The sequence below is a fragment of the Beta vulgaris genome, chromosome 8 (assembly GCF_026745355.1).
Source record: "Beta vulgaris subsp. vulgaris cultivar EL10 chromosome 8, EL10.2, whole genome shotgun sequence".
NCBI lineage: Eukaryota > Viridiplantae > Streptophyta > Magnoliopsida > Caryophyllales > Amaranthaceae > Beta > Beta vulgaris.
In genome coordinates, this window is record NC_079209.1 from 2,525,825 (window position 1) to 2,540,678 (window position 14,854).

The 14,854-nt window shown below is 34.8% G+C and overlaps 1 protein-coding gene across 1 annotated transcript; it reads right to left on the bottom strand.

Moving 5' to 3' along the window:
* Positions 1-221: 221 nt before the first annotated feature.
* LOC104900609 (COP9 signalosome complex subunit 4) lies at positions 222-10,032 on the bottom strand. The gene is made up of 14 exons (XM_010688077.4): positions 9,768-10,032; positions 9,524-9,675; positions 7,206-7,309; positions 7,028-7,088; positions 6,560-6,652; positions 6,373-6,473; positions 5,124-5,232; positions 4,984-5,028; positions 4,815-4,883; positions 4,640-4,731; positions 4,439-4,481; positions 3,636-3,695; positions 2,955-3,014; positions 222-805 (listed from the first exon to the last, which is right to left on the bottom strand). Exons 1-14 carry the CDS (start codon positions 9,895-9,897, stop codon positions 731-733), a joined length of 1,194 nt encoding a protein of 397 aa, XP_010686379.1. The 5' UTR covers positions 9,898-10,032; the 3' UTR covers positions 222-730.
* Positions 10,033-14,854: the final 4,822 nt, after the last annotated feature.

Genomic DNA, 14,854 nt, shown 5'->3' on the forward strand with positions numbered 1-14,854 from the left:
ACTATCTCCTTGATATAACAGAGAAAAGAATAAATGATTTGCTAATAAACCAAATCATACAATTAGATAGGAAGATACAAGCTCACCTCACCTGTCCCTCCCCCTTGGATCTCCTTTCCTGCCCCACCTTTTTCTCTATAATCGTTATTCAAACAAAGCGCAAATTATCAAAATCAGGAGGTGACTCGAAAATGCATCAAAAAGATATTCGACATTTCGACTGAACAAAAACGTGTTCCGAAGTAAGAGCACAGTTTCTGTGATTACGATGAAACGATGAGCATCAAATTCCCAGAACTTTGACAGCCAAAATTGTCAGTGTTATTACATACACAGTAGAATACTTCGACAGCCAAATTTCGTAATCACCTTTGTCAGAAATGAAACTATTTGTATTGATACTGTCCACCAGAATGAACTTTGATAAGCAAATTTTCAAGAGGAAGACTAGATCTTAACAATATAATAAATGATGGCCTCCCTCAAAATCAATTCCATAAAGTGAATTTTCTATACATATCCTATCTATCGCCTTCTTTCCCCTCAAAAATGAAAAGCCCCACCAATGAAGAACGAGAAATAATCAACGAAACTGATTTCCCTTGTATGCAAATGCTTAAGCATGAGCAACTGCGACACTTCATATGAAATAAAGCTGCTTCCTTATAAGCCATGCCAAAGTCTAAACCCTCAATACTTCCAGTAGCCGAGACTGAACAGCTTTTTGTGATCAAACAGGAATCTGGAAACCCCTCTTAGCCATACCATCTAAGATATCATTAAGGGCTTGACATACTCCAACAATCTGCAAAATTTCACAAGCAACATTAGAAAAAGGATGAAAAAGTAACAATGAAGATTCTTTATATTATCATGTCAATCCCTTCCCCAAAAAGTGAGAAAATTATTCTGTTCCTTTCAGTCTATCTGCAGCTTTATTTTACATTCTGTGCAGGTACATATCCACATAAGAATTTAGAGCGAGAGGATACAAAAGAAATAGAACAGTAAGTAAACAACATGCAGTATGAACCTTAACTTCTACAAACTAGAAACCAGTTTCCAGTGTCAATGGAAGGGTCTTCGGAGAGTTTCAAAAAATATTTGAACTTCACTTGATGTTGTCAGTGAGTTCTGAGAATGAGATCCTAACTTGTCTTCCTACAGGGAACCTTTCCAGTTTCAAGATAAGAAGAAACTCAACATCTCTCGCCACACTTCTTAATCTTGGTAACATATTGTTTTGTTAGATTTCTAAAGATGGACTGTAGCTTGGATTCATATATCATCCTAATATTGAACAAAGTTAGGTTTAGAATCTTGGTTTTGCTGATGCTCCTGCTTCCTCTGAGAGAACAGAGCATGGGTACATATAGCTGGACATCCGTGTGGTCACTTTGCTCATACCTTTTGGCTTCATGCAAAGTAGATGAGAAAGAGTGTCTGATTCAGAGAAAGAGAAGTAACCTGCTACAAGATATTTGGCAATTCACATAGCTCTGCTGCAAGTTTACAGTCAGCTTGTAGACAAAATTCTAAGTGCAGCTCTAAGATTGATCATAGACTATCCACAGCTGAAACTATTCATATATACTGAGACTGCAAATCTGCAATACCTTACGCCTCCAGCATATGTGGGCAGTTCTTTCAAAACAACTAGTTCATGTCACAACACTTGTGAAGAGGAACGTTGCATCTCTCAGAAAGGTTCTGTGAAAGGTTGCTTTAGACGCTCAAGATTCACAATCTAAAAACACACCTACTTGTTTGAGGATAGTCAAACTCTCCCAAAATGAGAAAGATCTTGGATTCATACACTTTTTATCATAAAGCAAAAGTTCCCTGGCAAGACTTGACGTGCATCAGCCTGAGAGATTAGGGTAACTTTAGACAGCATGAATAAACTAATACATTAGTGCATGCTAGTGAAGTTACAACCAAGCCAATTATATTACTCCACGGATTCTTGCTCAAACTACATAAATTTCAAACACGTTCATGGAAATGTTGAACAGAATGGATCAGCAATTGTGTATTGATGGAGAAAACAGGGCACTTGCGCAGAAGGATGTGCATTGGTACGTTGACAGCAGTGGAGAACTGTTATAGATGTGTGCGTGGAAGCTAGCACGTATTATGAAGCCTGAACCGTTGTTCAGTGCAAATGCTTTTAGTCCCAAAGCAAACTTCTAGATTTTTTGGCTATGTTGCCAGTATTCTGGTTGCTCTATAAAACCTTAAGAGGATTAGTTGTTATGTTGTGTACAGGCAAAGATTGCCAACCAAATCGCATGCCTCGCCTTTAGGGGGTAAAAGCACAGGAACAAGAAGACCTTCCATGAACTGCATGAGCACTCAAACTGCAGGTGCTTATAAACACCCTACTTGTGAGCAAAGACGTAATTTTTCAAACTAGGCAGTAAGCCTGAACTTATAATGAAAGCTTTAAGCTTGTAGTTGATATTCAGTCGGTTCTTTATTATCAACCCACCCCTCCCTCCCTCCCTCCCTCCCTCCCTCCTCCCTCCCTCCTCCCTCCCTCCCTCCTCCTCCCTCCCCTCCCCTCCCCCTCCCCTCCCTCCCCCTCCCCTCCCTCCCCCTCCCCTCCCCCTCCCTCTCCCTCCCTCCCTCTCTCTCTCTCTCTCTCTCTCTCTCTCTCTCTCTCTCTCTCTCTCTCTCTCTCTCTCTCTCTCTCCTTATCCCTTGCTTAACCCCGCTCTCGATTCCTCCTTCCATGAGGATGCGGGGAAATGGTTGAGTTTGATATCAAATATCATAACACCTAGGTTGGACTTGTACAAGTGTACAACAGCTCCAACTCTAACCCCCCACCCCAGCTTAAAAGAGGAACAAAAAATTATGCTTAGAAAGAAAAAAGGAAGAAAAAACAAATTTAGCAAAACATTAATCCTCAAGTCCTCACTCACACCAAGTAAAAATTGACTGAAAATTACCTGCTGATCCCACTGTTGCAGTTCCTCTGTGTCATCCTCAAAATGTATGACAGCTTCCACCTGATGCATGAATAAATCAACCATGAACACAAATCAAGAGAAAGCAAGTAATATTCTAATTGTGCTATATTAGTGCACAAACTTCACAAAAAACACAAGATCTAATACTTCGAACTGGGATTATGTCAGATGTCAGTCAAGAGTAAAACAGCTATCATCCAAGGCCTGATGCTATATTTATGTTAACACCTCAGTAATGTCCACATCTTTAGAAGTGTTCCACATGAACATATCAAAGTTCATTGTAAAATCATACCCAAATACCCATGTTCCTAGCCCGCATCTAAAACATGTTTTGACACCACAAATAAAAAACTTGGAACAACATAGAGAGATATCTGATACATAGAAAACAGAACATATGTTTTCTTAGTTCCTTTCTCATGCCATTCTTAACAATAAAAGCGCCAATTTTATGTCAGAAAAAATCCAAAAAAGGATTATGTAAAGATGAACTGATTAACTTTCTTGTTTTCCAAGAACCGGCTATCTTTTCCCACTTAAAGGAGATAAACATCATTATTAAGCACACTCCAAAGACATGCCCAACCATGAACCATCAAGAAACCTCACGAATTGACCAAGTTCATATATCACTCAATAGTTCATATCCAGCCATACCTGATCAATTGAACCCCTCATTCGATCTTCGTATATCATTTTCGAAGCAATCTTCTCAGCCTGCCAAAATAGATTTTTTTAACTTCCAAAAGCATTTCACAGCTTTAACAAGAGAGGCATATACAAGGAAAAAAGAAAGAATAGTCCAAAGCATAAACAAGCTGTGGTGTTTACTGGTGAGAGAGCCTGAGACAAAGTTTACCCACAGTTTGTGGGAGACCAATCAACCTTCCCATGTGGTCATCCACATCTTCAGAAGCAGAAAGATATAGACAAAAGGCGAGGAATAAGCGATATGATTGGCAAATACAAGAATCCTGGTCAAGCTAGTGTACTGTAGAGTCCTCTCTATATCCAAGAGCAACTAATTTATTGTGAACTTAAGATCTCAAGTATAGCGGAAACTATTTATCCTTTCTTGTTTCAACAATAAAAAATTCAGAGCACTAAACTCCTTTTCAAAGGAAAACATGAACATGATAAAGCTCAACTATAATTACATTACAGTTCTTACGCTTTACAATGGCATAGCCATATACAGCCTTCAAAAGAAGTCCCCAAAACCCATCAAATAATTATAAGATGGATATATAGCAAAATCATATCAAACTGCACTACATGCAGTTGCTGAAGTCTACTTAGTAAAAGGTAGGCTAGATCACAAACAAGACTACTGAAAATATAAACATTTGTATATCAATAGAAATCATTGAAAATTCTTCAAGACCAGCAAAAAACATATAGAGAAGAATGAAAAGAAAGAGCAACTTCTATGAGAAAACTCAAGCAAGATAAAGACTAACCTTATGAGGAGGAATACCTAGCAATGTGCCCAATTCATCAAAGCTACATGGCAAAGATAAAAAAAAAAAGACAATAAGATTAGGGTCATTAGCAATAAATGAACAAGGTGACAAGTAGAAGTAACGAAATTTTTTAATGTCTTTATTATTTGAGAAGGAGGGGTTGAGGCCTACAAGGGCAAGGAGGAGGGAGTAAACCACCTTATGTTTGTGTAAAGTTTACTAGCACTTAATAGATTGTGCTCAATCATCGCTCGATCCAGCACAGTGAAGTTATCAGGCAGAAACGCTTTCTGTCATAAATATCAATGTGAGAAATTTATTTTAATCAAAAAGAACACACAATATTACAGAACAAGAATAGTGTAATTATAACCTGATGTGGTTTCAATTCTTCTGCAAATGCATCAATCTCAGGTTTTCTCAGAATCCTTTCTAAATATACCTGAATAAATTGATATTAAGTAACAGGAAAATAAGCCAAACGATTGACAGAGAATACCAATGAATGAAAGCTTAACTACAGTGGAAAAGATAAAAATAACCTTCTGCAGTATTGGATAGATCTTCAACTTTGAGCAACGCTCATCCTGTAAAAAATGCAAGATTTGAGCATCATCAAAGCAGAAACAAAAAAAAGGAGAGTAGAAATTAACATGCTCAACTCACCAACGAAGACACATACCTTGTACAAAGTAGCCAGAACCCGAGAACGTTGAGGGCCAGCACCAGCCAGTATTGTGCAGGTGACAGCAGCTGATAAAGCTTGCTCCAGTGCTGCTTCATCAATTTCCCTTTGATAACGAAGCATATAAAAAGTCAACTGACTAATCCAGAGAAACCCATCCCGCTCTCCCCGAAGCTTCCCCCCCCCCCAATATAAAAAATCAATAAATAAAGAGGGAGGGGAAACCATGAAGCACAATTTCCATTTATATGAAATGCAGTAGAGGTTAGTGTATATAGTGCCATCAAACAAGAGACAGAACAAGCATGATTACCCATATCCAATTATTTAGTCGCCTAACACATGTAAGATGTAACTAAAACGTCAATTTGACATATTCAACTAGTTGCTGGTATATTGTGTTTTACAACCAAAGGCAGCAGTAACTATATATGTTTGATCAAGAAAGAGCCATCCAAAAACTTGTTCTGTGGAAGTTGGGATACAAAAGTTTCACTGACCACATTCACAAACTGTGTACTACTCAAACCGCCGAAACATATGATAAAATGTAACACAGGCCACAGCTACCATTATCCCAAAAAAAAATATATGTCAAAGTCTCATACCCATCCCTTTTCTTAATATTGTACAATATGTGATTTATACACAAAAACTAAAGAGTCCACACCTATGTCCAAATTTTGAGAGTTTCATAGAGGTTTAACTACAATGAGATGGAATGTAACATGGAACCCAGATTGAACACTGAACAATTTAGCTCTATAGTTTAGCTTACAATTTTGAACCAACATTACACTCTCGGCTGTGAAATGAAGTGCAGGGCTAAACTGTTAATATTATACTCAAACGTTTTCATAACATAGAATCAAGGATTAGCCACTGGTATGCCAAAAACATTTCTGGAACGGATATGGATCGTACGAGAACAAATTCGCTGCCTAGTTTTGTTGAACTAGTCCAAAAGTGTACCACTATTAGCTATACTAACATGTTCCAAGTTGTGGTTCATGAAAGGGATTAGCAAATTGGTGATATTGGGCTAGATAAATCACAGTCACACATTTTTCTATGCATGTGATACATATGGTCATATACAACACAGATGTCAGACATCTAGAATTGAAGTCCGTTAGTCCCCTAATACGAAATATCTTCAAATTCATCAAGAATTAATTCATTGGGATAATAGTAAAGTCAAGTAGCAAACAGTATAAATTATTAGCAAAAGGTGCTCTGTACATACTCATCTCCAATTTGTCGCTTTTCAACCTGAGATATGTCATAATATCGTAGTGCTGCTTCTAAGAACTTCCTTTTCAAGTCTAGAATCCTCGCATAACAAACCTATGCACAGTTAAAGGCAAGATGCTTCAGATAATGTTCAACTATGATAAAACCCGGTATCCTTCACTAAAAAGTAAAGTATCAACCTTGTATTGCAAATTCAATACTTCATTCTGGCTGCTGCTGACCAGGAAAGAAGCTTTGTTGATAAAGGCCTCCGCATTTACTGCATCATCATCCTTCATAACAAAAAAATAAATTAACTTAATGCAAACTTCAGTAAGCATTCTGGATTTTACTCTCAAAAAACTAAAAAGAACAAAGATAATGGTCAGAGTAGCCAGCCACCCACCGCCAACACCCCATATGAAAAAAAAATCTCTCATAGAAGTAGATGAGGGAAAGCATTTTCTCGACACCTAGTATCCCATTTCAATTTCCAGATTCCAAGGCATTGAGAGATGACTAAATGAGTACCCAATTGCCCGAAACCAATATGATAAACAAAATTCTCTCCATTTAAATATTTAATGTATTGTGAGCATGGCTTACATGGAACCACAATCAAGTAAAACAAATATAAAGATATCCAGCAGAATAGTAGCACCAAGTACCTCAAGATACAAACGAGCGATCTGAACACATTTTGATAGTCTGTAGATATCATCAATCCCTCTGAATAATATCAAAAAAAAAATTTAGTAAAATCGTTTTAGCTGATGGATCGTGCAGAATAAAGAAATGAGAGGGGGATAGAGACCAAGGAATGGAAAAGCAAGATAAGCCCCTGACCTCATTCCAGAATCCAAATCAATTCCACTGAGCATCTGAGCTGCTTTTGACCATTGTTGCTCAGACTCAAATAAGTCGGCGAGCTTTTCCCTGATGGTTAAGGCCTGCAACTCAGAAAAAATAAAATAAAATATTTCAAGCTCTGGATTCTACTTCTGAGCTGCTTTTCATTCACCAATCCACAGCTAGAGCTAAGCATAGAGGTCGACAACATTTGCATTACAAACATAATAGACCATTTAACTTCACAGCTTCAAACAAAAAAATCGCTTTAAGAAGCACTCATCATGAACCTACAGCAGCCATATTCCTCAAACTCATCATTTCACATCACAATGTCCACATCTTATTGTAAAAGAACAAGACAAACTATTAGATTTTGTCACACAAAAAAACCTTCGATAGTTTCAATATCGGATGTTTTAATTAATGTCAGATAAAGAAATCCATAGCCGCTGAGTCCAAGAAGAATAACTAATGGCAAAATATCCATAGAACTTACTTCAAGAGCGCTCAAAAGTCAAAAGTCAAAAGTCCTTGTCAGGACTCAGGAGCTAACTAATATATCGCTCACAGCACCCTGTACAAAACAGATATTTCCTTCAAACATGAGGTTTCATAAATTGTTGGTTCAATAACAAAGTTCCTTAACACCTGAAGCCCCTAGATACCCGTTCTACTCAGTAAAAATACTTGTTTAGAAACAAGAAACACTCTTTAACACTTCTTCGTTGCTCTCAGTTCGTCGTAACAGAAATGTTACCTTCATGCCCTGTGAAGTACTAGCGATAAGATGGAGCTAAAGATAAAGGATACAGCACACAAGTGTATCAATAATAAAGAGCTAGGCTTGCATGAGTAGTATCTGCAGCATCCAGAGTTTACATTACAAGGGCAAGAGAGAAGCATCAATTTCCTTTCCAGACACAGTTCAAGAATCACATCCAAGTATCACCAGTCATTTCGTGTATCAGATAAATTAAGATACATACATGACCAGAAGGTCAAAGAGTCCATGTCCCAGGACCCAGAACTCGAAGCACCAGGAAGGATTAACCTAGAATGTTTGCTTATTATGAGTTATGGTTATTAGTTATTACTTCTAATGACTTCTGCATAACTAATTGACTGAAAGGAACAGCCATTGCATGCTTATAACGCACAACTAAGATAATCTCACCATCATTATATAGTGCCTACAAATTCAAGGCAGATACTCCCTCCGTCTTTTTTTATTTGCTACATTTTGCCATTTAGGGGTGTTTCAATTTATTTGCTACATTTGCAAATATTTCCATATATAGTACATAGGTCCCACACTTTATTTACAAATTTGCCATCACTCCCTTCTTGATTTTGTAAATGTTTCCATATATAATACATAGGTCCCACAATTTACCTATTTTCTTTTTTGTTAATTCCATTTATGTCAATGGTCCCCACTCCCTCCTTGGTCTTTGTGAAAAAGTGCTTGTAGCAAATAAAAAAAGACGGAGGGAGTATCTCACTTCTGACATCAAAGATAGGCCTAAGTAAAAGGGTTCTTCTCCTCTCAAAATCACCAAAAGAAAAAAAAGAAAGCTATCAATATTTTAAGCTTTCCCATCCACCTTACACAATATATGGCACTAACACTGTAACACATTCAAACCCTCTCAAACTAACTATCCCTCTAGTGTCTTCAATAATCTGGATCTTGCTTCCATAGTCCATACGTGGCACTGCATCTTTTTCAAACGCGCTCATATAAAATCACCTCATTTTTCATATATACAAATAAAAAGTCCATGCACAATTTAAGATATTCTGGGGATACAAAAGAAGCTCGTCAAGCAGCCACTTTAATGCAAACAACTCAATCCTTCCTCACTCTCACTCTCACTCCTTCAACCCACTTACACTTAAGCTTAAGGTAAGCTGATGAGGTCCAATCACGTCTTAACATAACGTAAAATCGAGGCTGATCAAGTCTAATCAGATAACACAACCTTACTAACTACTTCAGCAAGAAACCAATTTATCCCAATATTCTGAACAAAGGGCTCCAGCAAAAAAAAAACAATTTATCCCAATATTCTGAACAAAGTGGTCCAGCAAAAAAAAACAATTTACCCCAATATTCTGAACAAAGTGCTCCAGCAACTATCAATATTAACCGATTAATCACCGTAATTTCACACAACAAACTCAGGCAATAAACAAATTCTACAAAATTTTCATTCAACAATTGCTCCAACACAAAACCACATACTAAGAGTACACACAATCCCAAATTACCACCCTTGAAAAATTTCTCTAAAATTGAGTAAAATCATCACCTGCTCCTCGAACGAAACGACACGAGGTTGAATTTGCTGAAGAGTATAATGAGCAATCTCCTTCTGAAGTTCAGGCTCTAACTTTCCTAACTCTTGCGCAAATGTCTGCAAAAGCTGCCTTGAAACCACCAACGGAACATCATCCGATAACACTACAATCATCAAGATGAATCAATTATAACTCAGAATCAAAATTTTCCTAAAATTGACGAAAACGAAAGAGAGAGAAAAGTGAGGAAATTACTGTGATCAATGAATTTCTTTGCTTGACTAACATCGTTGGAGGCTAACACAGAAGAGAGAATGTGACGATATTGTTCGATTTTTTGACGTTGATCACCGATTGCAGAGGCGCTTGCTAATGAGCTTTCCATCGTTTAAATTCTCGACTAGTTTTTGCAATTGTTTTGATGTGAATTGATTTTGAAATTTGGGGATTTAAAACCCTAGGATATAGTAGAGTGGGATTTGAGAGGGTTCTTGTCAACACTCACAAGACAAGGAAACATGCAAAAAAAAAATTATGAGTATACTTTATTTAATTGAAAAAATTGACAGACTTAATCCCAACTATAATCGGTCTGCTTAAAATAATTTCAACTTTAGGTTATTTTGGAATAATTCAAACTATTTAGGGCACCTTTCTAAAATAATTCAAAGTTTAAATTTTCTTGCCTACAATAATCCCTTTTGGGTCAGTTATATATGGGATAATTAAAAATTCGGATTATTTTGAGAAAGTACTACCAATAGTTTGGATTGTTTTAGAATAACTCATAATTGGGATTATTTTGAGCGAAACGGTAATAGCTCGGATTATTCTTGTCAATTTTTTCAAAATTAGAGATTGTAATAGGTCGAATTAGGTCGCATTTTAAGTATTTGTTTGGTTTAATCGTTTAAAATATGAAATGAAAATGAAATTGAATTAAATAAAGGGAAGGGATACGGTAATAAAAAAAGTGGTATCTAAAGATTTGGTTCTAGACTTCAAATCGTCGAATGCTAAATTGATAATCATCAATTAATCACCATTAAAAATTGAGTTTTGTTCCCCTCAAAAAAAAATGAGTTTTGTTGCTTGAGGGGTAGAAAAGGTAATAAATTAGGGAAATTATACCATCATCATATATAATATTCAAGCAAGAAAAAATTGTCCTACGTGGCAAGACCTCAATCTTTCTTTGTTCTCCTTCACCCTCAACTTTTTGACCTAATGCTTGCTTATGCCGCGTGGCATTGCTAAAAATAATTTTAACAATAATCAATTAATTCTTCCGATTGTGTAACAATGAAGCAAATAATATCAACTACATACAATAACTAAAGGAATCAATCAACCAATTATCAATTAAGGAAACAAATCAAATATTATCTTTTTTTTTAAAACGAAAATCATATATTATCTTAGCGGTCATTCTTATTATTTTCACAAAAACCAGTTATGGAATTATTTTCAAGCTAAATACCAATTTAGAGGAGAGAGAAAATATACAATGAAAAAGATGAATTGATATAACAAGAGAATTTTTATAGTAAACCTGGGTGTACCATGCTCATGGTACACCCAAGGCTATTTTCGCCAAATGAGCAAAATGGGCAAATGAGCAAAATGAGCAAATGAGCAAATGAGCAAATTAAGCAAATGATCAAATGAGCAAATGAGTAAAATGAGCAGATGAGCAAGTATTTCTACTCATTTAAGAAAATGAGCAAACTTGGTGCAAATGAGCAGTTACGAAAACGAACTAATTACAGGTGAACAAAAAAGAAAATGAAGAAAGAGATGAAATGAATAGAAAAAAAAAGAGACTAGAGCAAGTATAAGAGTTGACTAAGCAGCAATAATCATCCAACACAAATTATGCAAATGAGCACATAATCTTCAATCATTCTAAATAAGCATAGATGCTTGACTCATTTGAACATTAGAATTCAAAATTATTGCAGAATACATTTGCTCATTCCTACAATGATAATTCAAAATCAGTACCCATAATTTTGTTCATGTCCTGGTCATGCATGTAAAACAACCAAAAACACCTGGTTTATGCAATACGAATAACTGAGGAGAAATGAGAAAAACAACAACAACAAAACAAATGAGCAAAAACATAATCAGATCTGGGTCGTGGGTCTTCATCATCGTCGTAGATGGGTTGTGGGTCTCTTCAGTCGCCTCATCATCATCATCATCTCGAGTCCGCGTCATCATCGTCTCATCATTCATCTCGCGAATTTCAGATCCAGAATTTTTTTTTCGCGAATTTCAGATCTCCATTGTTGTTTTTGGAAGGTTTCCAAGGAGGAGAGAGAGAAAAATTGAAAATTAGATTTTCTGGTGAGCAAGAAGTGAGAGAAATGAGCAAGAAAGAAGAGAGAGAGGAATTGAAAATCAGATTTTCTGGTGAGCAAGAATTGAGATAAATGAGCAAGAAAGAAGAATTGGATTCAGATTTTTGCTTTTTGCTTTTTGTCATTTATTGCCCCGAAATTACCAACGTGCCCCTTAACTTGCAATTAATTATAGAAATGCCCCTGGGTGTACCATGAGCATGGTACACCCGGGTGTACCATGAGTGGACTCATATAACAACTTTAAGTTTTTCACTAATACAAGATACTCAAAAAGTCAAAATATGAAATTTCAAATATAAAACAAATATTAGCTAAGTACAAGCCAATGGTTGCGTTGGTATAACAACTTTAAGTTTTTCATCACACCTATTAAACTTATATAATATAATTAATTTAAAAATTACCTAATTTCAAGCCAATGGGTACATTGGTCTAATAAGTTTTTTTTTTAATATTATTCACTTTTGGTAATGAATACCACACCATTATCATGAGATGTTAGCCCCTTCAAGAAAATATGCAAATGTAATAATAATAGTAATGCAAGTTTATTTTATTACCAAACAAGAAATAAAAAGATGATTTTGTTGAAAAAAATATAAACACCATGATTATGACTAGAGATTACATATAACAAAAACAATAACAACTCAAATATTCAATTTTTAGTCCCAAAGTGGTTTAGGTAAGCTAATATGATAATCATAAAAAAATCATATCCATGACCAATACATACTAAAAGTATTTTTTTTAAAAAAACAAAGTTAAAGTGAGAGAGGTAAAATAAGAGTTCATTTATATATATGTTCAAGAAATTGAATTAGGTAAAAAAAATGAAAACCAATATATAAGCATCTGTCTACTTTAACTAATTTTGACATAACTATGATAATATAAGTTTGGAAAATTTAGATAAGATTAAACAAATTTAGATATAATAATTAAGTATTTTTCAGACAACTTAAGGGAGAATTAAGAAAATGTCAGACAAGATAAGTTGTTTAAAGATAAAAATGGATATTTTTCTCACTACTAAAAAGTTAAGGTCAAGAGTACATTAAAACATTAATCTATGGCAATTCTCTCTCCAATTTATTGGATATATATTAATATATTATTCTATTATTGCGACTAAGAAGGTTGACAACCTTAGGTTAGGGACTAGGGTCACTCAAATATTTTCCCACATTCTTACATTCAAATGAAACAAACGATATAAGTACATACACTTATGAACTTACGCTTGATACTAATATCATTTTTAAAGAAAATTCACACACTTTGAATTTGGCCCATTCTATAAAAATTATAAAATAAAAGAGTAGGAGAGAGAGTGAAAACATGACACATGTGCTTAAATTATAAAATAAAGCTTTCTTAATTTTTATAATAGTTTGCGAATTATTTTGCAAGTTTTATGAAATATCCCAAAAAGAAATATGTTGCGTGTATTAAGAAACTAAGAATAGTAATTATTTTTCTTCAATATAATCCAATATTCTTTAACTAATTATTCTTGCAAAAAAAAAAACTAATATAACTGTTCATAAATTTAACATCCTAAACTCAAATTATATATGAAAGTATGAGTGAATCATGAAGTAGTTGACATTATAGGATATCAATAATTATTTCTTATATGCATGATTAAATATAGTTTCCTTGCTAAAATAGATATTTCTCACTTATTCATCATTAAAGTTAAGCAGCGCCATGATTTTCTTATATAATAATATTGTATAATACTCATTCAGTTAGATGAAATGGGAATGATGTAAGATAAAATATATCATCAAAATTGTGGTCATTTAAGGAACTACAAGTAAAATAATTATCTTATAATTTTATATAAAAGTAATGTTACAATTTTTAAACCATAAATCGTGTGGACGATATTAGACTGGAAAGAGAGATATCTAATGAGCATTGCGACACTAATTTAGAAGGTGAATCAACAAGATGAGTTAATTGTCAAGCTTATATGTAAAAAAAAAGGGGGATTTATAAGTATTCAAGTTTAATTGGTTTATAATAGAGTGAAACTGTTTTGAAAAGATCAAATAAAGTTATTGAATTGGAAAAGTTGTTAATTTATTTAACTTTGTTTTGTTTTTTTTTCTTTGATGTAGAAGATAATATTGAAATGTACATCTTATAAAGAACCTATAAAACACACATATATTATACAAGTAGTGTGTATTTATATTTGTTTACATTTTCTAAATTAGTCTTAATGAATATTAAAACTTTAGTTCGCTTAATATATTCGAAAATTGGTTTTAGGAAGAAATTAATGAATAAGGGTTAATTGTGGACCATTGAAGTCACTTGAGGTAGTCTTTGGGAGGTGAAAAGTAAATTGAGAAACCCTGTATTATACTCATTCCGTCAGATGGAATGGGAAATAAGGTAATACAATATATCATCGAAATTGTGATCATTTCAAGTAGCAACGGGGAATAAGGTATTTGGAAAAAAGTAGAGTTGGGAAACCCTGTATGATACTCATTCCACCAGATGAAATGGGGAATAAAGTATGATACAATATATCATCGAAATTGTGGTCATTTTAGGTAGCAACGTGGAATAAGGTATTTATACCCCGTATGGTACTCATTCCGTCAGATGGAACAAATTTCCTCTGAGGTTTCAAAAAAGGCAATTTTAGTTGGTCGTGTGTCAAAAGTCAAGGACAATCCCTATCGCATAGTGGGTTTGTATCTCCCGAGACCAGTTCTCAGTCATGGCCAATTTTATGTAGCCATTTCTCAGTCATTGGTAAAAATTGCCTAATAACTCCTATATTAGAAAGATAATGGGAAGTCTAATACTTTAAGGCCATTTCGAGGAAAAAATGAAGATGTAATGTAGAGAGAGTTTCTGAGACGATTGACCCCCCACTGGTTACTGGGATGAAAACCAAGTTCGTGCAAATTTTCTCCCTGTTGAGGCGGTTGAGATCCTTAACCTTTA